General features: G+C 39.3%; 2 protein-coding genes across 15 annotated transcripts in view; one reads left to right on the forward strand and one right to left on the reverse strand.

Annotated features, from left to right (window-relative positions):
• hgs (hepatocyte growth factor-regulated tyrosine kinase substrate) lies at positions 1-24,588 on the forward strand. 14 transcript variants are annotated; one of them, XM_039662650.2, is made up of 22 exons: positions 1-137; positions 2,624-2,708; positions 2,816-2,891; positions 5,143-5,235; positions 5,595-5,718; positions 6,664-6,716; positions 6,812-6,880; positions 7,721-7,845; positions 10,461-10,529; positions 11,212-11,341; positions 13,989-14,087; positions 14,168-14,263; positions 14,345-14,383; positions 15,192-15,353; positions 15,435-15,648; positions 18,811-18,983; positions 19,056-19,196; positions 20,419-20,596; positions 20,708-20,835; positions 21,103-21,201; positions 21,314-21,400; positions 22,515-24,588. In XM_039662650.2, the coding sequence occupies exons 1-22, from the start codon at positions 101-103 to the stop codon at positions 22,611-22,613; spliced, it is 2,376 nt and encodes a 791-aa protein (XP_039518584.1). In that variant the 5' UTR covers positions 1-100; the 3' UTR covers positions 22,614-24,588. The 14 variants fall into 14 exon arrangements, with proteins under 14 accessions (XP_039518584.1, XP_039518585.1, XP_088984342.1 ...); XM_039662651.2 differs by having other exon boundaries at positions 15,438-15,648; XM_089128216.1 differs by having other exon boundaries at positions 11,212-11,323.
• The window catches only part of LOC120473045 (methyltransferase-like 26 B), a 7,129-nt gene continuing 4,967 nt past the window's right edge, over positions 23,759-25,920 (reverse strand). Inside the window, exons 5-7 of the mRNA XM_039662663.2 lie at positions 25,828-25,895; positions 25,631-25,709; positions 23,759-24,720 (exon numbers count right to left, since the gene is read on the reverse strand). Coding sequence (XP_039518597.2) covers positions 24,673-24,720; positions 25,631-25,709; positions 25,828-25,895 — 195 coding nt within the window. The 3' untranslated portion in view covers positions 23,759-24,672. The remainder of the gene's footprint in view (positions 24,721-25,630; positions 25,710-25,827; positions 25,896-25,920) is intronic.

A 25,920-nucleotide genomic window follows, 5' to 3' on the forward strand; every position in this document is an offset into this window, starting at 1 on the left:
TTCTTGTGCGCATGCGCGTGTTACCCGGCAGTGAAATTCACACAGGTGAAACAACAGACAGCAAAACAGACTTAGACCGTCCAGAAATCAGACATTAGACATGGGCAAAGGCGGCGGAACATTTGAGAGACTGTTGGGTATGTATTATATTTGATGTTATCGTTGTTAATTCTAACTGACAAGACCGATGAGTCTGCTAATGCTAACGTTAGCCCAGCTTCAATAGGCACGGTGATGTTAGCCCTCAACATCTATTGTCTTGATTTTCCCCATCGAACATTCAAAAACACGGCCTTAAACATGACATTGTGACTATCCTGTTCAGTTCAGTTCAACTTTATTGTGTTGTTATTGTCTTAAATAAATCAATGACGTTATCTAATGTTAGCTAAGTTAGTTAGCAGCGCTCCGGAGCTAAATCTATTTTCAGGCCTCTATTCCACAAGCTTCAAAAATCATAAAATAACTAATCATTTTTGCGTTTCTCCCTTTATGTACTCTGTCGTGTGTGTCTGATGTAATTGACAATGAAGTTTGTTTGTCATTGGGAAAATTTGCTGTTGACTAGGCAATTCTACCGCACATTTAATTTGGCATTGTAACTTAATTGCGTTTCAAATAATTATTTATGTTTACAGTTGCTCACACCTTTTGGAAAAGTGTCATTTGAGGATTTTGAAGGTCTGTTTTAGTGTATTCCCGTTAGCCACGGTTGGTTCTTCTTGTTTGCTGTTTGCTCATGTAATCGAGAGCTCAAGTAAAGAGAGAGAGGATGTTGTGGTCTATTTACATACAGATTCACCACATAACAGTAACTTCCTGTTTCACTCATCAGCTCCATTTCCAAAACTTCACTAATATCTATCCATCCATCCATCCATCCATCCATATTGTAATTGTGAAATATTGATTAATTTGTGTACATTTCTGATTGATCGGGGTAGTGAACAACAACAAAATAATCAATTAAAGTTGAAGTTTTTGTTCTTTTTTGTGAATATTGTGTAATTTTTTTAAAATATGAAGGTAAATGCTGTTTGTGTTATATAATTGGTGCACACAATACAAAGAATACAATTTTTTAATTGCGCCTATCAAAGTTGCATCTCAAAGCGCTTTAGAAGACTAATAATGGAAAAAACAAACATTAAAACTCAAATGAAAATATGCAATTAAATAAATTTAAACGCATTTTTAAAAAAAGTAAAAAAAAAAAACTATAACAAAATAATCACATACAATTAGGGCTGCACGATTATGACAATCATAATTGTCGATTATTGCCTTGAAATTATAATTGCGATTATTAATTACGATTATCACAATTTACATTGAATGATGTTTTGAACAGCTGTATGCCATTGTTCGAAGTGACTGCACTGCATGCAAATTGTTATATCAAAATAAAACGTCTGAAAACTCCTGAAAAACTTTCAATGCTTTTCTACAAGTAACGTTAAATGCTTTTAACTTTTTAAATGCTTTTCTACAAGTAACTTCAAGTAACACCAAGTAACTTTTCCTCTTCGGTCGCCCTACTGGTTGGAAACGAAATTGTCCATTGCCGCTGTCGTAAATAATTTAGCCTACCGTCGCACGCACGCTCGCTGTTTATCCAGCACCGGCTTTAGAATTAATGATGTCCACAGACAACTAGAGTATGTCACATGATTTCATGAAAGGATGATGTATTGCGACATCAGAAACGAAGAAAAACGAAATAATGACTATTGTAGTGCTTGATGTAAAGCAGTCGAATTTTGTAGTTCTTTTTGTGGTCGGGTTCCTACCCGAACCCCGAAGTTACATAGTGCCAGTAAAAGTGATACAGACCCCGTCAGGCGACGGCAGAAGTGCCGTTCACCCTGTTACGACTTGATGAACCACTGATAAGATTTTAGAAACATTATTTTAAGTAAACAATGTTAGATAGTGTTGCTTTAATGCTAATTATAATTATAATGTTACACTAACTAAAATTAAAACAATGGGGGAAAAAACCCTTAAGATAAGCTGTAAAAAAACAAACATTTTAAGCACACAGAATAATGTAAGTGGACTTTTTGTAATTGTGCCTTTGAACGATTACATAATTGTGGCATCCATATCTGTAATCGCGATTACAAATTCGATTAATTGTGCAGCCCTCCATACAATTAAGCAAAAAGTTTGATATATATATATATATATATATATATATATATTTATGTGTGTCTGTATGTATTAAAAAATATATTGTATTACCTAGCCCTAAATCAGAACTTAAATAATATGGATGCTATTATTATTATTTTTCGGTATCGTGTTGGTAAAAGTGCATATTTGTTACTATAGAGATAGATGGAGAGTTAGAGTTAAGCCGCGTTTCCACCGCAGGAACTTTCCCCAGGAACTAGGAACTTTGGGGTGGTACTCGGGTACCAGGGTCTAAATGAAGTTCCGGGTAAAAAAACATTTCCTCTGGTTTTGCCTCCAGCTTACGCTGTGATGTCGGTGCAAGAGTCTGTACTGTCAAACCTGAACATGGTCTTACTCTTTTCCTCTTTCTTTTCCCATGTTTTGAGTAAACAGACTTTGAGAGAATTGATTCTGATCAGACATGTGATCCTCCAATCCTTTACAGATAAGGCTACCAGCCAGCTGCTGCTGGAGACCGACTGGGAGTCCATTCTGCAGATATGTGACCTCATTCGGCAAGGCGATACGCAGTAAGAACATAAAACATTTGGTCATGTTTGCATATCAGTGTAAGAGCAGGAGTCATAAATATTGTCTCGACTTCCTTATGTACTGTTTTGTCATTTCCCACCACCAGGGCAAAATATGCAATCGGTGCCATCAAGAAAAAACTCAATGACAAAAATCCACATGTAGCACTCTATGCTCTTGAGGTAAGTGGAAATCATCTTCAATATGTTGAGGAATTGAGAAACAAAGGTTTATAGATAAATTACTAAATGGATAAATGACATGCATTAAAGTGTCCCTATTGTGCGATTTTAAATTTTGTTTTAGAGGTCTTCTACAACAGGTTTCATGCATCCAAGGTTAAAAAGCACTTTAATTTTCATATAATATACATTGTAGCATCACTTCTTTTCAGAAGATTCTCTCTAAACCCCTTCTTTCTGTGAGCATTCTCTGCTCTGATTGGTCAGATGGACCAGTCTGTTGTGATTGGTCTACTCTGCTCTGATTGGTCAGATGGACCAGTCTGTTGTGTCACAGCTTTACGTATAGTATTGTATATGACCCAGTATGACCCAGTCTGTTGTGATTGATCTACTCTGCTCTGATTGGACAGATGACCCAGTCTGTTGTGATTGGTCTACTCTGCTCTGATTGGGCAGATGACCCAGTCTGTTGTGTCACAGCTTTACGTATAGTATTGTATATGACCCAGTATGACCCAGTCTGTTGTGATTGTTCTACTCTGCTCTGATTGGTCTGATGGACCAGTCTGTTGTGATTGGTCTACTCTGCTCTGATTGGTTAGATGACCCAGTCTGTTGTGATTGGTCTACTCTGCTCTGATTGGACAGATGACCCAGTCTGTTATGATTGGTCTACTCTACTCTGCTCTGATTAGGCAGATTACCCAGTCTGTTGTGATTGATCTACTCTGCTCTGATTGGTCAGATGGCCCAGTCTGTTGTAATTGGTCTACTCTGCTCTAATTGGTCAGATGACCCAGTCTGTTGTGATTTGTCTACTCTGCTCTGATTGGGCAGATGACCCAGTCTGTTGTGATTGGTCTACTCTGCTCTAATTGGTCAGATGACCCAGTCTGTTGTGATTGATCTACTCTGCTCTGATTGGGCAGATGACCCAGTCTGTTGTGATTGATCTACTCTGCTCTGATTGGGCAGATGACCCAGTCTGTTGTGATTGATCTACTCTGCTCTGATTGGGCAGATGACCCAGGCTGCGTTCGAAATTGATTACTTCCCTACTATATAGTATGCGAAAAACAGTACGCGAACAGAGTAGTATAAAAACAGTAGGCGAAAAGTACCCGGATGACCTACTACTTCCGGCGAGATTCTGAAGTGCGCACACGATGGACACTTTACTATCCCATGATGCCACGGGAGAGGAGTTGTTGTCGTTATATTTGAAAATGGCGGAAACCGGAGATGTGGCTGTAACATTAGGAGATAAACACAGACACACATGTATATCTCTATTGATTCATTCATGTTTATTTATTGATGGAAATATAACAAGAAAATAAATGGCTTTTTCCTTACCAAAAATCAACATCTGTCATTGTTCATAGGGGTTATGTGTGTGTTTTATGAGGTCAAATTTAATAGATAAATAAATGTTATTTGAGAAACTCCACAAAAGGCGTGATCTGTGAGCAGCTGACCGACTTTATTGTCGGCTCGGACGACGTAAAAAACGCAAATGAAAACAGAAAGCAGAGCTAAAAACAGCGCGAAGTTGGTGCAGTCACTGGAATGGGCTCTTTAAATTTTCGCACTGTTGTGACAGCAACATGGCGCATGTAGGACGTCCGGACTCATTCATACTACCCGTATTCGTACAATATAGAACATACTTTTTTAACGGTCACGAAGTACGTTCTCATTTAAATGTAGTACCTACTCACATAGTACGCGATTTCAGACGCAGCCCCAGTCTGTTGTGATTGGTCTACCGGTCTTAAGGCTCGGGTATACTTCATTTTATGATTTCCTCTCTGTCTTGTTCAGAGTTGTGCTTGCAAGCCTTTCAAAGGTGAAGGAGTAAAAAGAGTATTCCTTTGGTCATGATGAGCAGGGAGAGATGCATTCGGTTCAGGTGCACAATCTAGCGCTCTTTCAAGCACGGCGTATAATTTTGTAATTTCTTGATGACAGAAATTCCGTCATGCGTTTTGAAGATAACACTGAGAAATGAGGTCATGTATTATAAGAAAATGAAAGTGTTTTTTGAACATGTATGCATGTTAACCAATTGTAGGAGACTTAAAAAAACAAAACTGGATCCCTTTAAAATAGCATATACATAGCACTTTAATGTTGGGTACATACATACATACATAGTTAATACAAGAGATTATAAAAATATAAGTTTTGCGTTGTGCCCCCGACCAGTCAAGGTCACGTGTGTAAGTTAGCATTTGCTTGTCAACAGGTCCTGGAGTCAGTGGTGAAGAACTGTGGCCAGACGATTCATGATGAAGTGGCCTGTAAGCAGACAATGGAAGAGCTGAAGGAGCTTTTCAAGGTGAGTGCTGCTAAACTCAACCTGTCTGTCCTGTAGACTGTTGCTTTAAGAGTCTCTGGCACCGCCTTTATGATCGTTCCAAGTGGGTCAGACCCAGTGAATCATGTACTTCCTGATTGTGTCATCGTCGTCACATGTTTATTTTGCTGAGGGGAGTTCCAGCAGAAATCACAAACTAAACGTTGCATTTGGAGCTCTGTTGTTGATTTTCTGTGAGATTAGCAACTCCAGAGAAGAATTTGAGGTGGGTTTATTGAGGCTTGATATATTGTTGTATTTTTATGAGCTGGTTAGACAACTTCTGAGGTCAGAGCTTGTTTTTATTTTTCACTGAGAGAATGTGACTCTTCTGTGTTTAGAAACAACCCGAACCGAACGTGAAGAACAAGATCCTTTATCTGATCCAGGCCTGGTCCCACGCCTTCCGCAACGAGCCCAAGTACAAAGTCGTCCAGGATACCTATCAGATCATGAAGGTGGAAGGTAAGATTCATAAACTGAAGGGACTTCACACATACAGTGATTTGCAGTAGCTAAAATGATATGATATATTATACACCACTGCCAGTTATAAACAAACACTTGCCAAATAGCAAAAACACTTTATATTCACTTTATAACACTTAATGTTTTATGTAATGGGACTAACATTGAGAATTAGCCTCGGCTAAAATCTTGTAGTATGGAACATGAGCTTGTGTAACATACTTGTCCCTATTCAAATAAATTTAAATAAATAAAAATAAATAACTTGATTCGTTTTAAATAAAAATGTACGTAAAATAAGATGTGAATTTGGATGGTGATCGACCGATATTAACGACACTCTCCGTCTCTCGCATAATCGTGTCCGCACAGCTGTGAATTTAGATGCTTATTAGATATTCAAAGACTTGTTTTAATGACATAAATGTGTATTTGCTGATGGTAGATTAGGCCCTGTTGTAGCGTTTGCCATTATATTATTAATAATAGAAAAACAAATGCTATAATAGCTTTGAGTGGACCATTTACGTTCTTTGTTTAGCTGTTTTGTCTAATATAAGTATTAGACAACTGATCAACAGAAAATAAACTAATAAAGATGGAGAATGGGAGCTTGGATGCTCAGGCACTGGCGTTCTCAGAGCTTTCAAAATAAAAGTCCCACTTCCGACACATTGGCCAATGTCCATACATAAAAAAAAACATCTAGCCAGTATCAATAATTAAAAACTGACAAATATCATCTGTTATATTGTCCTTGATGATGTCGATATATAATGTCGACCATTTGTTTTGAGCATTTGTACTGCCTACCAACAATGTACCAACTACCACGACAATAGATAATGCTAAAAATGCTGTATGTGGCATCACAACAAGAAGAGTTGCTTAATGACTGCTGTGACACTTTTTAAAGAAACACAATCACCTCTACTTGAACAGGTCATGTCTTCCCAGAGTTCAAGGAGAGTGATGCCATGTTTGCAGCAGAGAGGGTAAGAATAACTGTTGAGTAAAGCGAATACGTTCTGCACACTCTCTGGTGTTTGGTTTGTCATGTGTTTTTTTTTTGTGTGTGTGTTTTTATCAGGCCCCTGATTGGGTGGATGCAGAGGAGTGTCACAGATGTAGGGTTCAGTTTGGTGTTATGACCCGAAAGGTACAAACTGTTCCTTTGCTAATCTACCATACTGAACTATATAATGTTTAAGAAGTAGCCTATTTCAGTGTTTCTCAAAAGTTGTCCTGAGGACCCTCACCACTTCACATTTTGTACGTCTCCCTCATCTAACACACTTGATTCAACTCATCAGCTCATTAGTACAGACTGCAAGACCTCCAAAATCGTCCCCTATACCCTTAAATAGGACACTGTTTGAGGGGACAGCCGTTTTTAGTGGTGTCCGAAACCATGTTGTACAATGCACCGCAATTATGAGTGTACAACCTATGTGCACTCAATGGCTAGAGAATACCCACAATGCACTTTGACTGACGCATAAAAATGAATGATCACGTCTTGCACTAAGCTGAATCATCCATCCATCCATCCGTTTCCCAAACTGCTGGTCCAATGTGGGTACGGTGTAATATCATCCGGGGATAAATTCCTTTTTAAATGATTATTGTTTAATTAAGGTTCATACATGCTAGTTTCCATGACCATGAGTTCAAGATCATTTTTTTTCTTCACTACTGGAGCTGCCAGTTTGCTAAGTTTATAAAAAAAAAAAAAAAACTGCAAACCAAAACTATGCATATGCAGCTGCCCATCCGGCACACTCAGTGTCCAAATTCACTCACTCGTATTCGTGGACAATTAGTGGAATAATGTAGGGAATTTTAGGGGGCAGTTTCAAACACCGCTTTGAATTGGGTGCCTGATGTGGGAGACATCTAAAATGTGCAGTGATGGGGGGGGCTCCAGGACAGGTTTGAGGAGCACTGGCCCGAATAAGCTGATCTCATGATGTATAATGGCTGGTGGCTCTTCATTCAGCACCACTGCAGGGCATGTGGGCAGATCTTCTGTGGGAAGTGCTCTTCCAAGTACTCTACCATTCCCAAGTTTGGCATTGAGAAGGAGGTGCGAGTGTGTGAGCCCTGCTTTGAGATTCTCAACAAGTGAGTATATGTGAAGACTGATATCTATAACTTGCTATGTTTCAATACAATGTTGGGGATTTAATTTATGCGCAAAATTGGAATAATGCTTGACAAATTTGCGACTAAATCAGTGTTTTCATACCTTTTGTTTAAGAAAACAAAATCGTCGCCTCCTGGGTATTTTGTGCAGAATATTAGTAATATATTAAGAATATTTTGCTGTTCAGAGCATGCAGATGAAACTCAGACACGGTCATTTTATCTTGTATTCGGACACCTTATGTTTGGGAATGCAGTCGTGTGACGCTTCTGCGAGGGAATTAAAGCAAATCATTCATGACAGACTCTGGCATTTCAGAACAATCAAACTAACATTTGAGATGCTGTGATGCGATTGGTCTGCTGGTTTAGTCCAGTCTTCTTAATGGATAAAAAAAATGTCCACCTAAATGAAATTTTTTGAATTTACTCGCATCTTGACGCTTCTTAAAAAAATGATGTAATATCACCAAATTCTTAATAAAATAAGTGGATAGAAACACAGCTACTGTGCTGTTTATTTAGTTCATAAAGTTCATTTAGTTTTTTCTGTCATGAGGCCTAAAATAAATCGCACAAAAATGATTTTTGTTTTTGTTGACTCTTCATACAGCTGCCAAATTTTGAAATCAATTGTGATTCGAGTATCATGCTTGGGGTGGGGAGCGTTTGACACACTACCATTCGAAATAGGGCTGAACGATTAATTGCGTTTGCGATAATATCGCAATATGAAGTCACTGTCTGAATCGGTGTAAAATAGTGATGGGAAGTTCGGATCATTTTCCTGACTCGGATCTTTGAATCTCATTTATCAATTTAAGTGGACAAATGTTTTTTTTCACATAATTTTGTTCATTTCAACAGAATATTACAACGTGTTGATGGCCAAATTATCCAACACATCTACTTACGCAACGTTGATCACGTTTTGAATAAGAGAGAAAGTTTACCTCGCATGCCAATCTGAGCCATTCGCTCTTTTGTCACGCCAAATCTCCTGGTTCAGATTACACGATTTTAGCCCAATTTTGGCACGATCCGTTTGACGTAGGGTGTCGTGGGGATTCGTAAACCACAACGGGCGTCAGGGCGCAAGATTCGATCGGATCATCTCGTATAGTGTGTCGCGTCTGCGATGCTTCACGACATCACGACAAAAAGACTCGCATGTTTAATTTTTTTATGGTCGTCCACGACGGTTCCGTCACATGTTTGAGGTTGACCAATAGGAGCACAGAAGCTTTTCCGTACACACTTTCAAAAATGGCGGAACGAAAGAGAGACGATGGTGCTAACGTTAAAACTAAAAGTAAAAATATATAAGAAAACAATATTTTACCTCAGGTTCTCTCTTTGGAGGATTGACCGCCCATACTGTCCTCTTCGAGCAATCCAGGAACGTGTCCATTGTCGGGTTTTCTTTCGTTTTTTTTGTACTTTTTTCTGAACACAGGACAGCCAATACAACACTCACCGCTTCATCCATTGTTTGTTTACGTTCGTTTCCGGAAGTCACTAATAGTTTCGCCTTCTCGATAACATCACACGCGGCATGCGATGACAGGTCAGAAAGCAACGTGTAGTCTGACATGTGACTTGTCCACGACAAGATTTTAGGAGTCAAAATCGCGGAATCTGAAACTGTGACTATCGTAACAGACAAAAAAATTGTGTAATCTGAACCAGGCACAAGCTGAGCTATGTTCACAAGCTGTGTACCGGATACAGAAATTATTAGTTCACTTCTCGTGTCTTTGGGTTCGAGTCGATTATTTTGTCACATAAATGTATGTTCTGTTATAATATGTAGGTATTTGCTTTATCAAAGTGATTTTCCCCATCATTCAGATAAATTTGCACATTTATAAATCGCAAGAATTAAAAAACCTACAATATGAGACCAGACACGCATCACGTAAATGTCAGAGTTAAGAAAAAACTGACTACGCGCTTGTTTGTAAGAAAGTTTGGGAATTATTAACTCATTTCTGTATCCAATACGGCCGTCACGTCACATGACAAAGGAACAAACAACTCAGTCCCGAAGACTAATCATTTCTGTTTCCTGTACAGAACCGTGTCTATAGGATGTTTGTCGAGACAAATGAGCGAATCACTTTCTGAGACAACTCGAGTAATAATAAAGATTTGTTCCAAATGAATAAATTGTTCATGATCAACCTATCACTACGAATCGTTTACCCAGAACACCTCTGAAATGAGAACGCAAGTGTGCTTTACCCCATTTAGCAAGAGTTTCTAGTAAGAATTAGCCTTAATTATCCACTGTATTTTCAGGTTATTTATATGACAAGTGTGTAGTAAATTACCTATAAAATAATTTCCGATAGGTTGAAGTGAGGTGAAACCAGAACGAAGCAAGTTGTTGTTAGCTAGCTGCTAATTTTATTCAATTGTATATTGTAGAAAATGAGACTATTAGTTTAATGCTATTTTCTTAAATGCTTTTTAATTTTGATATCATATACCAAAATAATCAACAGGTCTAGCAAAGAAGGATCTAATCAGTGTCTGATAATTGCATAGCTTATATATAATTTGGAAGAGTTTGTAAACTGAATAATTCTCAGCCACAGTCCTGAAGAAAATGAGGGGCAACCAAGTGTAATCAGTGAGGAACAAAAGAAACAAACATCAAGGTAAGAGATCACACATAATACGAGATATCAAATTAAGATCAGCAAAAAGCACTAACTGTTTTTTTTGCTTTTATTTTAAATTTATTGTTCGCAGATCACATGGGTAGGGCTACTATTAACTGTGTGTGTTTTTTAACCCAGGAAAAGCCCTGTAACGCATAGGGTCTAGCCTACAGCAAAGAAGAGTTTATGTTTAAACTATCTAATATTGTGTTGGTCATACCATACAATGATTTATTGCTTTGTTGAAGTCTTTGTTGAATAATATAGAAGATTAAAATCGCAATTAGATTATTTTCCAAAATCGTTCAGCCCTAATTCAAAAGTTTGCGGACAGTGCGCTTTTTTCTTTCTTTCTTTTTTTTGCTAATTAATACTTTTTATTCAGCAAGGATGTATTAAATTGATCAAAAGTGACAGTCGCTGCCTATGCAGAGTGTCCCGTATCAGTGACCCATCTCAGTAATGTTATGTAGGCATTGGATAGAAAGGTTGCTCAATAGGTTTTTGAATTTTGCTGCTTTTAACCCCCCCCCCCTTTTTGTTCTATTACAATCTATTGTATTGTAATATCTTTTCGTATTGTAATATTGTCTTTGAGTTGTCCCTCATGTTCATAATCCTGCTGACTTCCAGAGATTGACCTGGTTGATTGTGTCTCCTAAACCCTCCTCTTCACCAGCCACCCGTCCCTCTCTCCCCCTCCTAGAAAAGCTGAAGGGAAGGCCGCCAGCGCTGGGCAGTCCGAGCTTCCCCCTGAGTACCTGACCAGCCCTCTGTCCCAGCAGTCTCAGGTAGTGCCCACCGAAGCAGTAAGTAGTTACATTTCATTGAGGGCTCACTCTCATGGGCGTCACAATTATGAAGCATGCCACCAACATTTATAGAAACGGACAACAAAACAAGAGTTTAATCATCATCACCAGTTTATTCGGATCTTAAATGCGAAGCAATTTTGAGGCTCATGAGTGAGAGCACATATTACTGTCCAGTTTGTGTGCTTACTGTCAATCCCACTCCAATCAGTGATGAACGCAACATTTAAAGGTGAAGTGTGTCATTTCTGTGACCCTAATTTGACCAAACAGAATAGGTTGTTTATTTGCCAGTATAAATTGCAACACTGCTAAAAAGTTCGGGGTTGGTAAGATTTTATTAAATGTTTTTTAAAGATGCACCGATTACAATTCAATTACTCCTGGTGTGGAAAATTCACACACATCTAAAATGCAGTGTCATGGAAGAACCATTTCCTTTTCACACCAAATAACCAACTAAATTTTTTATATATATTTAGCAAACTAAACTTCTGCATGAAAACAGGTAATGGCAATATAAATAACTGTATAAAATAAATATAGGCTTGCAGTAAATAGATATTTCTCTCTCTCACACACACACACACACACAGGCCTATTGCAATCACTTATACATCAAACCACTTTTAGCATAGCTTAGCATACATCATTGAAGTGGACAAGACCATTAGCATAAAAAAATGACCAAAGAGTTTCGATACGTTCCTACGTAATAATCAAGAAACTTTACTGCCGTACCATGAGTGCGGCAGGCGTAATGATACGACGTAGCGCCTGAAAATAGTCCCCAGCTCAGCAGGTTTTCACGTTGGTTATGTTGATGGAAGGATGCCTATTTTCAGACGCTGCGTCATATCATTACGCCTGCTGCACTCATGGTACGGCAGTGAAGGGTCTGTATTATTACGCAGGAATGAGAGTATAGTTCCTAGCCTTATCAGCCTAGAAAATCACAACTGTACATTTTCCGTCAGTTTTACTGCACAATGTAACAACAGAAGAGTCAAGTTTTTAGGAAAAATATCGAATGATGTATGCTAAGCTATGCTAAAGGTGGTACCGCCAGAACCGGAGATCGGCTAAATGGATTCAATAACTGTAAAACTCAACAGTTTAACTCTGGGGGAGTTGTAAAATGAGTCTATTATCAAAAAAAAGTGGATTATCCCTTTAAATATCTTTACTGTCACTTTTGATCTATTTAATGCATCCTTGCTGAATGAAAGTATTCATTGCTTTAAAAAAATCTTACTGACTAAAAACTTTTAGTGGTGTATTTTCACACCAATTAAGCAGTTTCGCACCAAATGTTTTGTCGGGCAAACATATTGCGTTTTAATTTGGTCCTGTTAATAGTGTAGAAATTACACTCTTCACCTTTAATATAAATGTACAGTATATCAGTATCAGTGTTGGTGTTTTATTTTATTTATAATTTAACCTTTCTGAATCGGTGGAAGGCAGTGATATGACCGCTTATTAATTACTAATTATTATTAATTTCAATTTAAACTGTAAACTCTTGATATAATGTTTTTGTAGACCCAATAGTATCGCATTTTAAAGGAGTAGTTCACTTTTGAAAAAAAAATTTTGCTGCTAATTTACTCATCCCCATGACATCCAAGATGTCCATGTCTTTCTTTCCTCAGTCGAAAAGAAATTAAGGTTTTTGATGAAAACATTCCAGGATTTTTCTCCATATAATGGACTTACATGGGAACCAGACAGTTCAAGGTCCAAAAGACAGTTAATAACAGTTTCAGATGAAGCTTCAAATGTCTTTAAACGACACCAGACGATGAATAAGGGTCTTATCATGCGAAACGATCGGTTATTTCAAAACTTATTCCAAAAATGTAAGGACATTTCTAAGGACAAATGCTAGCCTTGCTCTATTCTGTGAGGCGCGTTTGTAACGTCACGTAATACGTAATTACGTTCAAAAGGTCACGGGCGACGTAGCCGGAAGTACAGAGTCAGAGTGTTTACAAGTTGAACGCATAGGTTGAACGTGAAAACTAACTCAAACACTGTTTACAAAAAAGGAATTAAAAGGTAAAACAACGATGTCGGACGATTTTGATTCTGTACTTCCGGCTACGTCGCCCGTGACCTTTTGTACGTAATACGTGACGTTGCAAACGCGCCTCACAGAATAGAGCAAGGCTAGCATTTGTCCTTAGAAAAGTTACATTTTTGGAATAAGTTTTGAAATAACCGATCGTTTCACATGATAAGACCCTTATTCATCGTCTGGTGTCGTTTAAAGACATTTGAAGCTGCATCTGAAACTGTTATTAACTGTCGTTTGGACCTCGGACCGTTTGGTTCCCATGCAAGTCCATTATATGGAGAAAAATCCTGGAATGTTTTCATCAAAAACTTTAATTTCTTTTCGACTGAAGAAAGAAAGACATGGACATCTTGGATGACATGGGGGTGAGTAAATTAACAGCAAAAGTTTTTTCAAAAGTGAACTAATCCTTTAATAATGGCCAATATTGTTATTTAAAATGTGTCCGCTAAAATGTCTATGTGTGCCTAAATCAAACCAAATTTGAATGAAAATGCACCCAGCCCCCTCTCCTCACCTGCCTGTGGTTTCGTCCTGACCACGTCTTGCTGTTCTGCTCCTCAGATGCCTCCGAAAAGAGACGAGGCCGCGCTGCAGGAGGAAGAGGAGCTGCAGCTGGCCATCGCACTGTCTCAGAGTGAAGCGGAGGAGAAGGAGAGGATGGTGAGACGGCGACAAGCTAGCGCTGCTGTCTGCAGAAATGAAGGGACACGTGATGATTGTGCTTGTGTTTGTGTTTACAGAGACAGAAAAACCCTTACTCTGCGTACCCCAAAGCAGATCCCACCCCTGTGACTTCCTCTGCCCCTCCTGTCAGCACCCTCTACTCCTCACCTGTGGTAAGAGACCTTCATTTAAGTAATCCATTGAAGATGACATTTATCTTTAGAGGCTAAATTGTTCCCCTTTTTACATTTCAGAACTCATCGGCTCCATCAGCCGAAGACGTGGATCCTGAGGTAAAAACAATATAGTTACACTTGCATTTATCCATTTTGGAGACACTTTTAAGTCCCCAAAGTGACTTACAATTGAGGAGTACAAGTGATTTTAGGCAATAAACGCACAAACTATATAGTTCATCCGATCCCCTCATATCAAGACTATGAATGTGTATTAGTAAAGTAAATATGCTGAAGTTTTGCAAAATAATTCTCACATAATTCAAAATAAGTCTCAAATATGGAAGCTTTTTTCCACCACTGAATAAATAAATTGTGAGTTATAAAGTCCAAGTGGAAAAAAGCGGTTTCCGATCAATTTGCGACTTTGTATCACAGAATTCTGACTTTATGACTAAAGAAAACTAGAGAATTAGAAAAAAAAATCAATTGTGAGATAAAGTCGCAATTCTTAGAAAAAAAGGTAAGTTTTTTTTCCTCAGAATTTGACGTTATAACTCGCAAATTTAAGTTTATATTTCACAATTCTAAGAAAAGAAGTCGAAAAAAATCACAATTATCTTTTAAATTGTTTTATTCCGTGGCCAATAGACCATTTCACAAGATGTAAACAACACTGGTCCAGAAGCACTTCCTGTTTCAGTTTTTTAACGCTACATAAAAGCTGGGATAAAATACAACCAACAGAACATTTAAAACTGAATCAAAAAGTTAAACAAACATCTTTAAGATGTTTTCTTTACATGTGAAATAAAGAAAACAGTTACAAACTGAAACAGGAAGTGCTTCTGGACCAGTGTTGTTTACATCTTGTGAAATGGTCTATACTCAAAAATACTGTAATATTGTGAAATATTATTTTCAGCTGGCCCGTTACCTGAACAGAACTTACTGGGAGAAGAAACAGGAAGAGGTTCGCAAGAGTCCCACCCCCTCTGCTCCTGCTCCTGTTTCATTGGCTGAGCCCGTGCCAATCAGCCAACCAGTGGAAATCCACGCTCCAGTCCAACCCATCAACATAGTGGAGGTACTTGGAGCTCTAAAATGGATAGTCGCTGTTTAACATGACTCATGTTCTCCGCTGAGTGTCTTGCGTCTGTTTTTTCAGCAGCAGTATCAGAATGGAGAATCTGAGGAGAACCACGAGCAGTTCCTGAAGGCCTTGCAGAATGCCGTCACCACTTTCCTTAACCGCATGAAGAGCAACCACATGCGTGGCCGCAGCATCACCAATGACAGCTCCGTGCTCTCTCTATTCCAGTCCATCAACAACATGCACCCACAGCTGCTGGAAATACTCAACCAGCTGGATGAAAAGAGAAGTGAGTCATGTGCGGGTATTTGTGTTTCAGGCACCTGCTATCAACATTCATGAACAGTGCGAAATGCAGGTGCAAATTGGCCTCTAAAACATGTGATTTAAAGGGATACTCCTCTTATTTTGGAAATAAGCTCATTTTACCACTCCCCAAGAGATAAACAGGCGAGTTTTACCGTTTTTGAACGTATTCAGACGATTTTTTTGATATTTAGAAGAATATCAGTAACCAGACAGTTTCTGGTCTCATTGACTTCCATAGTATATTTTTTTTCCTACTATGGAAGTCAATGAGACCAGAAACTGTCTGGTTACTGATATTCTTCTAAATATCAGAAAATCAGCTGAATGGATTCGAAAACGGTAAAACTCAACTGTTTAACTCTGGGGGAGTGGTAAAATGAGCTTATTTCCAAAAAAAGTGGAGTATCCCTTTAATCAAAGGCTGCATTTACTATTCAATACAACCGTTAATTATTGAGAATTTCATTATCGGCTAGTGAGGTCTTTCCCGTGTGCACCGAAAACGTCAATAAGTGAATACCACATTTGTTAAATTCTTTAAAATACAATTTATGTTTTGTAAAATGGGACCATCATTTGTATCAAAACAGTATTCAGATTGCTAGGTAAGAAGTTAGTTAAGTAGGTAGGGTGGAGTAGTGTTGGCAAAAATATCAATATTTGGATATGTATTGATACAGACATTTCAGAAGTAGTTGAATACTCCTTATCTGCAGTATCGATACACCGACACCAGCTGCACATTCACTTTCTTTTCTCTCTAATAGTGAATTGACACTCACCTGCCTCCTCTTACTCACTCTTCTCATTTGCTCCAGTTGCATAGTGCTTGTGTTTTGCGCATGATTTTAGTCTTAATCGCAGGTTTCACACTCTAACCAAAAGCACGTGCAACACTGAGATCTATATAAGGCTGTTTTTACAGAAAACGCAAAAGTGGCATTGCGTTGCCACTTTTTATTCTGCGTTTAGACTAGCGTTATGGGTGGGAAATCCACGTGCATATGGTGACGCAAAAGTATGAAATTCGTTGTTGTATGCACTCCAGGTGGCTAGGTGGCGATGTGGAGCACTGCCACACAACAACACCAACCTTCCTTCTACCTCTCTCCCTAGTAGCGTAAAGTCAAAAGACACGGCAAAGCGAACAGCAAAAGCTGCGAATTTTGTCTAGACAGATGAGGAGGTGGAGTTATTGCTGTAATTGTTATTTCCCTGTGACGTAAATGCGTACGCGACGAAAGCCACCGTGAGCAGATCTGTGCCTTCACTGCCTAGCAGACTTTTGCGTTTTTACCCTTTCGGACGGGAACGTGACGGTGGAGCGTTTTTAAGATTTCCACTCTGGGTGGTTTCACTTTTTTGCGTTTTTAAGCCCCAAAAACACAATCGCCGTGTAAACGAAAGGCACATCATTTTACGTTTTCACCCGCAAGCGTTCTTGTGTAAACAGGGCCTTTGTGTTGCACACATAAAGCCGCCTCTCAAACAGCTCACGAGAATCAAAGTGGCTTATTGAGCTTAAACTGTCTAATGCTACGTTCACACCGGACGCGAATCGCGCGTCAAATTCGCGCCTGACGCGTCTAGTTTGACGCTTGACCACTTTGTGTTAATTCGCGTGTCAAGAGCGAAACTGGCGCGCGTAAAAACAAAAGTTTGAAGCGAAATTTACGCGCGTCAGAATCGAAATCCGTTGGCGGCCATTGTTTTTATGTCGACCGAGCATTCATCAAGAGAGTTATCGCTCTGTATTTACTCTGGAGGGCAGAACAGCAGCGTGGGGATCATCGTCGCCGTATATTTGTGTCCACCGGACCCTCCGGAGCCGAACCGTTTGGCGAGTTTCACCATTTGCTCGCTCCAGGAGCTGCGCTGGATGACGGCCGCTGTCAGCGGTACTTCCGCCTGTCCCGCGCCCAGTTTGATGACATGTTGTCCCGCATCGGAGTGAGGATCACCCTCGCCCTCATCCACCTAATCTAGCTGTCATTTATTTTTTGTTTTGATGATAAATAGAGCCAGCCTTCAAAAGTTATTAACCTGTCCTGTGATTAATTTTCTCTCTCACGTCCAGACACGAACTTATGCACATATGTTGATTGTCTTTACAACATAATACTATTTCATATAATCTAGCTATGGAATGAATAACATTCAATACAAAATGAACATGTCTCGTATATAGAAATAATGTTTAATTGATAAAATATTTGCTTTGTTGTGCATAATCCCACCATGCATTTAGTCATATTAACAAAATAATTTATTGAAGCATCAGACACTTCACCACGTGAGCAAGCAGCTAGGCTCCTGATTGGTTAACGCGTCGCGAATTCACGCCAAAGTTCAGATTTTTCACCTCGGGCGGCAGACGCGAATTCACGTCAAACGCATGAATGCACAAATGGCACTAACTGAATCATTCGCGCGTAACGCGATTAACGCGCCAGACGCTCAATTCGCGCGAACGAGGCGTATTCGTGTCTTCCGCGCCGCGCTCCACGCCTCATTCGCGCCGCAGGAATTTTTCACATGCGTAAAGCGTCTTTGCATTGACTTAACATTGAAATCATTCGTGCCTGACGCGCTATTCGCGTCCGGTGTGAACGTAGCATTATACATACAAAATTGTCAAAATGCCCATCTTGCCAATTATTCAGGTGAACAGTCAGATTTGAAATTTAATTAGTTGATAAAGATAACGCATGTTGTGTAACAGTGCATACGCTCTTAAAGTGACAGCAGCCTAATAAAGCTGCTGCTGGTCTGTCATGATAATCAAAGAACCAAAGACTGAACTTGACTGAATAACTTCTGTAACTTTAATTGTAAGCATTAATCTGTATTTGATTTTCATAATGAAAACCATCCAGTGTTATTTTACATCTGAATACTATAATTTCTGTAGTATTGAGTATATACTGTTAGACCAACCTAAAATAAGTTAAAGCCTTGTTCATTTCATTGCTCTCGTTATTCTATTATATTTAATTGTGCTATCGAATGCAATTTGTTTAATTGTTCTGATTTCATTGCTGATTGTTTACTTCTTTTTTTTTTTTTGTAAATGTAGTTACTGGTGTATTATTGTTTCTTCGAGTCTTGAGATGCTGAATGTTGTGTTCTCTCTCTCCGTCAGTGTACTATGAGGGTCTTCAGGACAAGCTGGCGCAGGTGCGTGACGCTCGGGCGGCACTGAACGCTCTGAGAGAGGAGCACCGGGAGAAGCTGCGACGGGCCGCCGAGGAGGCTGAGAGACAGAGACAAATCCAACTCGCCCAGAAACTGGAGATCATGAGGCAGAAGAAACAGGCAAGTTGCTTTTCTGCTTACCGTTGAATCACGTGACGAGGGGGGGAAACTGACCGTGATTGGTTGCTGCAGGAGTATCTGGAGATGCAAAGGCAGCTGGCGATTCAGCGTCTGCAGGAGCAGGAGAAGGAGAGACAGATGCGCCTGGAGCAGCAGAAACACACCATTCAGATGAGAGCACAGATGCCTGCCTTCTCTCTGCCTTACTCACAGGTGCGCACCGCTACTGACACACTTTTGACACCGTCAGCCTGCCGTAGTGTGCAGAGGCAGTCATCAGTCATGATGAATAATAGGGGTTAACAAGTAAATACATCATTTGTATATCTTTGTAGTAATCTGAAAGAGTTGAGTTGCTTGGCCGATATTAAAAATCAATATATTTTCGACTATTTAATATATCTATTAATAGATATATTTTTAAATGTCTTATAAAAAGTTAAATAATAACTTTAAATGATTTTAACATTAAACCACTTTACCATTAAAGTTTAAATCAGAGACAAAGTCGAAACATCTCAGTCTTTAAAATCTCAGTTTTATATTCATATAAAAGTTACATGACAAAACGCACCATGAAACTAGGTTTTTTTTTTACATTTTTATATTTTTAATAAACTATAAATCTGTTGTTTATTTCTTGAATTGATTGGATGAAAAATCCCAAACTTAATCCATTATTTACAAAAAAAAAAAATGTTATTCCACAACCTGCCCAATCAATGTGAAAATGGCAATTAAAACAACTATAATTCATGTATCTATCAAAAAACTGATTGCTTGTCATCTAAAGGTATACTTTTTTTCCCCTCATGCATAGCTTAATGTAAATAATGGGTCAATACACGATAAATCCTTATCTTCAAAATGTGCAAAATGGAAATAATCACTGGACTTAAAGCTACACTGTGTGATTTTTACCCCCATCTAGCGGTGAAAAGGTATATGACCATCCAGTAAATATTAGTTTCTGTTCCTCTCGATTCCGATTTTGTTTTAACTCCTACGGTGGCCAAAGTAGTCCAAGATTAACATGGCTTCCAGTTCGACCTTGTCCATGAGTGTTAACTCAGATGTAAACGCTAAAGGCGAAGCTTGAATTAACGGGTATGTCCCTCTTTGGCTAATGTACTTTCAAGATGGAGGGGAAACATGGCGACCGACAATAGAACCCCTTACCCGTATGTATTTTCAATGGCATATCATACACTCACGAGAATACTTTATTACTTTAACGGAGTAAATATACATTAATGAGCACATATATTTTTGTAAGAACTAAGTGTTTTTATCTAAGAATAAACTAAAAGAGGTACACAGTGTAGCTTTAAAATGTACAGACGCAATTAATTGATAATGAGATTCTGATTGTTGTCATTCTCACTGATTTGATGGATTAGTTGTTGCAGCCTTGTTTGTAATGTTCTGTTTGCAGATGCAGTCGCTGCCTCCTAACGTGGCCGGAGGGGTGGTGTACCCCCCCGCTGGCCCTCCCAGTTACCCAGGCACGTTCAGTCCTGCTGGTTCAGTGGAAGGGTCGCCCATGCATGGAGTCTACATGAACCAGCCCGGACAGACGTCTGCTGGTGGCCCGTACCAGGCCATGCCCGCAGGTCACCCAAACATCCTCTACCTTTTGTTAACGATTTAACTAGATCAGCTTCTAATATGCTACTTTTTTATTTATTATTCATTAATAGATTCTCTGTCCATTGTTTTTTTAGATCCCAACATGGCTTACATGTATCAGCCTGCAGGCACCAGCGGGCAGCCAGTCGCCCCTGGACAAGCCCCTCCCACAACCACCCCTGCCTACACTAACTACCAGCCCACACCCACGCAGGGCTACCAGGTCAGGACATCACGCTCACAATCAAAGCCTTACATTTACCTAAAACTATCTTGTTCTTTTACTGCTTTACAAGTACTCGGGCAGATTTTATTCGATTCTCACTTCAATGAACTGATATGGATTCTCAAATGTCAATAATTATTCTTTTATTCTGTTGCTTAGTTGATGTGTGAACAAAACTTTACCAAACACTATTTGTAACGTACTCGCTTTGTGTAGCATAAAGGTTGAATGTTGGTTCTTAATGTTTACATGTTGTTTCTCTAGAACGTGGTGTCCCAAGCTCAGAGTTTGCCCCCTATGTCCCAGGCTCCCCCCACCAATGGTGTTGCCTACATGGGCTACCACCAGCCATACAACATGCAGGTAAGCTTTACTACATCAGAGCACATTCGTGGCTTGCATTAAACCTGGACTTCTCAGATCTGATATCCTTTCCAAAAACCATACAGGATGTAAAGTTTGATTTCTGTTGCAGAATATGATGAGCGCTCTTCCAGGACAAGACCCCAACATGCCTCCCCAACAATCCTACATGCCTGGGCAGCAGCCCATGTACCAGCAGGTCAGAGGTTTTATGGTTAATAGCATTGTGTGGAATAGCATACTCGCATACTACTTTTGAGTGTATGGTTTACACATCTTAGACATATTATAACTTATGGTAGTGTTGTCATACGTACCAACTTCGGTACTAAGTCAGTATTGAAATTTTAAAAATGTGACTGCCAACATTTCTCTCTAGCATTTTGAGCACTGTTGAACGGATTCTTAAAGACCTGGTTTATCATTGCGTTCACACACTCAATATGTCTGTGATTGGCCATTACATTCACATGCTCAACATGCATGTGTCTGATTGGCCATTGCATTCTCGTGCTCAGCATGCATGTCTCTGATTGGCCATTGCATTCACGCACTCAGCATGCATGTCTCTGATTGGCCATTGCATTCACATGCTCAACATGCATGTCTCTGATTGGCCATTGCATTCACGCACTCAACATGCATGTGTCTGATTGGCCATTGCATTCTCGTGCTCAGCATGCATGTCTCTGATTGGCCATTGCATTCTCGTGCTCAACATGCATGTCTCTGATTGGCCATTGCATTCACGCACTCAACATGCATGTCTCTGATTGGCCATTGCATTCTCGTGCTCAACATGCATGTCTCTGATTGGCCATTGCATTCACGCGCTCAACATGCATGTGTCTGATTGGCCATTGCATTCTCGTGCTCAGCATGCATGTCTCTGATTGGCCATTGCATTCACGCACTCAACATGCATGTGTCTGATTGGCCATTGCATTCACGCGCTCAACATGCATGTGTCTGATTGGCCATTGCATTCACGCACTCAACATGCATGTCTCTGATTGGCCATTGCATTCTCGTGCTCAGCATGCATGTCTCTGATTGGCTTTTGCGTTCACAAGCTCAACGTATTGGTCTCTAATTGGCCATAGCCAATTATTGTAGACCTATATGTTGAGCGAGTGAACACAATGGCCAACCAGAGGTGTTTAAGAATTCGTTTAACAATGCTCAAAATGCTAGTATCGTCACATTTTTAAAATTTCTGTACCGTCTTGTGGACTTGTGATCACATTTACCAAAAATGTGCAGTAGACACAGTATGTTTACACTGTCAACTGTTTGTTGATGTTTTTGAACAGATGGCTCCCCCTGGTGGTCCGCAGCAGCAATCCCAACAGCAGCAGCACCCGCAGGCTCCTCCGGGCAGTGCAGAGGCTCAGCTCATTTCATTCGACTGATCGCTCATCATATGCCTTCACCCGCCAGGTCCAGCACACTACATCCAACCCTCCCGCACCCTGCCGGTTCTGGGGTCATTATCCTCACCTGCTCTCGCTCCACAAGTGTTGAAGGTGTACAAATACAAGTAAAAGCATCTGGCCGTCTGAGTCCCTCTCCCTTCCCTGTCTCTTTAAACGAAGGAGGAGAGGCTACAGATGGAGCTGGTGGGGAACCTTTGTCTCTCAGCTGGATGAATCTCACAAAACCCAATGTCTGGGTCACATTTTACCCCCAAAACAAACAAACCCATTCCATAAAGAAAACCAAGCCCTTTTGGGGTATTATGACATTAGTTACCACAATTAAACTTGTCTTCTCACCCCATTCTTATTGTTGTAATGCACAAAATTTGTGTATTATTTCAACTGTAAAGTAGTTATACACAATTGTAATATTTATTATTCTGCCTTTATACTGATTTCAGTTTTTAAAAGAGACTGTAATAAGACTCACTATTGACAATTATGGGAATTACAAAAACTCATCTTGACACATTGATAAAAATTTTGGGGGGAAATGTATTTAATGTCATGAAAATAATGCATACAATTCTTAATGGTCCTAAATAAATAAAAAATAAAAAATTCTTTATTGTTTATGGAAGCCCATTTCCACCACATAAGATGCTCATGCTTTTGAGATTAAAGATGAGATTTGAGATTAATTATGAGATTAAAATTAAAAAATGTAATGTTTAATGTTGAAATTACGAGACTACATATTGTAAATATCTCAATTTATCAATATCTCATCAAATTTCAAGTAATAATTGGGTTAAAAAGTTGCTAAAAAGTTAAAATTGTGACGATCTTTTTACATCAATTGAGACTTTTTATCATAATTATTACTATTTCTCGATCACATTTAAAAGTTGTTTATTTTGAATCATAATCAAGTTGAAATTATGATGTTAAAAAGTTAATTTGACTTTTTACATCAAAATTGTATCTCATCATTTGTAATGTCATAATTATGATTTACCAAAGTATGTAGCGGAAATGAGCTTCCATTAAAACGTGACCTTGACATCTTTGTGAGATTCACCCTACTTCTATCTTTCCTCTCTCTAGATTTTTTTCAAATGTAGTTTTTCCTAATAAAACCAAGCTTACGCGAAGTTAGTCATTCGTACTATAGAGAGAGAAACACGATATGATTTAAAAAGACGACATAACCATCCTTTGTCTCATATTTTCTTAAAATGTGTTTGCATGAGTGAATATGTAACAGCCATTTGTTTTATTCGAATACGAGACTTGCTGGCTTTAGCAGAGGTCACTGAGGCGTCACACACCGTTTTCCAGATCACGTGACCATCGTCTGCAGTTCTAGAAATATTTCAGAAGCTCTGAGTTTAGGATCAGTGTTGTGGAATCCTCGCTTATGATTTATACGGTAGATGCCGCGCACTTTGGCTTCTGTCATATAATGAACAGCCAATGAGATGTCAGCTTTACTGCCATTTGCATATCACCAAGGGAATAGATCCAGATAAACGGGCTGGTGTTTCCAAGTGCTGCATGTAAGTTCGCCAGACATCTTTGCTCGATGTGGATCAGCCAGGGGTTCAGAACCAGACGAATCATTCATCTCAAAAGCCGTAGTTTCATTACCAATTAATCGCAGTGTAGGATTGAGCATCAATTCAATGGCAGACAAAGTCTATTTTTAACAGACTGTGGTTGTGGATGGATTGAGGAGAGATGGACAGCTTTTGGATGATTTGAACGGTGCATGTTTGTAACACACACACACAACCGGTGACTTCTGTAACCCCTTTGATATCACCTTTGTTCCATACTGATCTGCTTCATCTTAAAAAAAAAGTCATTTTAAAATCATATTTAATAAATATCTCGTTCTTTTATTGGTCATACGTTAGTGGAAATGTTTCTTTTCTTGTATGTGCACAATAAAACAATGTAAATCCGTGCGGTTTGTGTGTTTTACAGTAGTGACCGAATGTGAAACTGAACTTTTATCCTGGAAACCGGATCCGTTTTGTCATCCGATTTACTACAGTCTTCTGAAGACAAGGCATTTGTTGCTCTCAGGCATCTCAATCTGTTGAATAATCAAGCAAATTACAGGTTATTAAATTCTGTCTTAAAGGGTTAGTTCACCCAAAAATGAAAATTCTGTCAGTATTTACTCACCCTCGTGTTGTTCCAACCCCGTAAGACCTTCGTTCATCTTCGCAACACAAATTAAGATATTTAAGATATTAAGATCACTCCTGCATACTAGTCCATAGGCTTCTTGAGGGAATGACTCTTGCTGGCATCGAAAAGTCATTAAAGACATCGTTAAAATAGTCCAAGTGACTACAGTGGCTCAATTTTAACTTTATCAAGCGACGAGAACACTTTTGTGCGCAAAAACAAACAAAAATAACGACTTTATTTCAACTATTCACTTCCTTCTCCATGGGCCTGTAGTCAGTTAACGTAGTGTCATTGTGTAGAGCTACGTCACACGTAGGCTCACTATTGGCCGACGCTGGTCATGTGTGTGTGATGTGTGTGACGTACAATAACAGAAGCTTACGCTATTAAACTAGTAACCTGACTCACGGTTACTAAGTTAAAATTGAGCCACTGAAGTCACTTGGACTATTTTAACGATGTCTTTAATGACTTTTCGATGCCAGCAAGAGTCGTTCCCTCAAGAAGCCTATGGACTAGTATGCAGGAGTGATCTTAATATCTTAAATATCTTAATTTGTGTTCCGAAGATGAACGAAGGTCTTACGGGGTTGGAACAACATGAGGGTGAGTAAATACTGACAGAATTTTCATTTTTGGGTGAACTAACCCTTTAAGGCTTTTTCAATCAATAAGAATCAGTGAATCGCATGAAACCTGTCAACTGAGCTTTGTCACTGTGCAGATCTTATACATGTACGAACATACACATGACACACTAAACGTAAAGGAACACATTAAAAAGCATCATGTGATTGAGCGTCCCTCACCATTCGTTCCATCCTCATCCCGTTACTGAAGGCCAGCTGTCGGAGCACATCGATGTCGGGAAGACCCCACTCCGGATTCCTAATGACAGGATTAAGCAGTGCACCTGAAACACCGTCTGCTCTGCATATTTCATCCAATACCTCAACAAAAAGGCTACCAGTATATTGAATCTTGAAATAAGATTGTGGAAACCCACATCTGGCGTAACGTCTGGTCCAGGTGTTCATTGCAGACGGGAGTGATGGTGCCATTGATCGCGTACGGCTGAGAGACATTAAATCCACACGGT

The sequence above is a fragment of the Pimephales promelas genome, chromosome 3, assembly GCF_988280905.1.
Source record: "Pimephales promelas chromosome 3, fPimPro1.hap1.1, whole genome shotgun sequence".
In the NCBI taxonomy this organism is placed as follows: domain Eukaryota; kingdom Metazoa; phylum Chordata; class Actinopteri; order Cypriniformes; family Leuciscidae; genus Pimephales; species Pimephales promelas.

Bases quoted from the DNA above. Each gene is read 5' to 3' on its own strand.
- hgs (XM_039662650.2), top strand. From the start codon at position 101: ATGGGCAAAGGCGGCGGAACATTTGAGAGACTGTTGG. The intron at 138-2,623 runs GTATGTATTATA...AATCCTTTACAG, and splicing joins AACATTTGAGAGACTGTTGG to ATAAGGCTACCAGCCAGCTG. The intron at 20,597-20,707 runs GTCACCCAAACA...TTGTTTTTTTAG, and splicing joins GTACCAGGCCATGCCCGCAG to ATCCCAACATGGCTTACATG.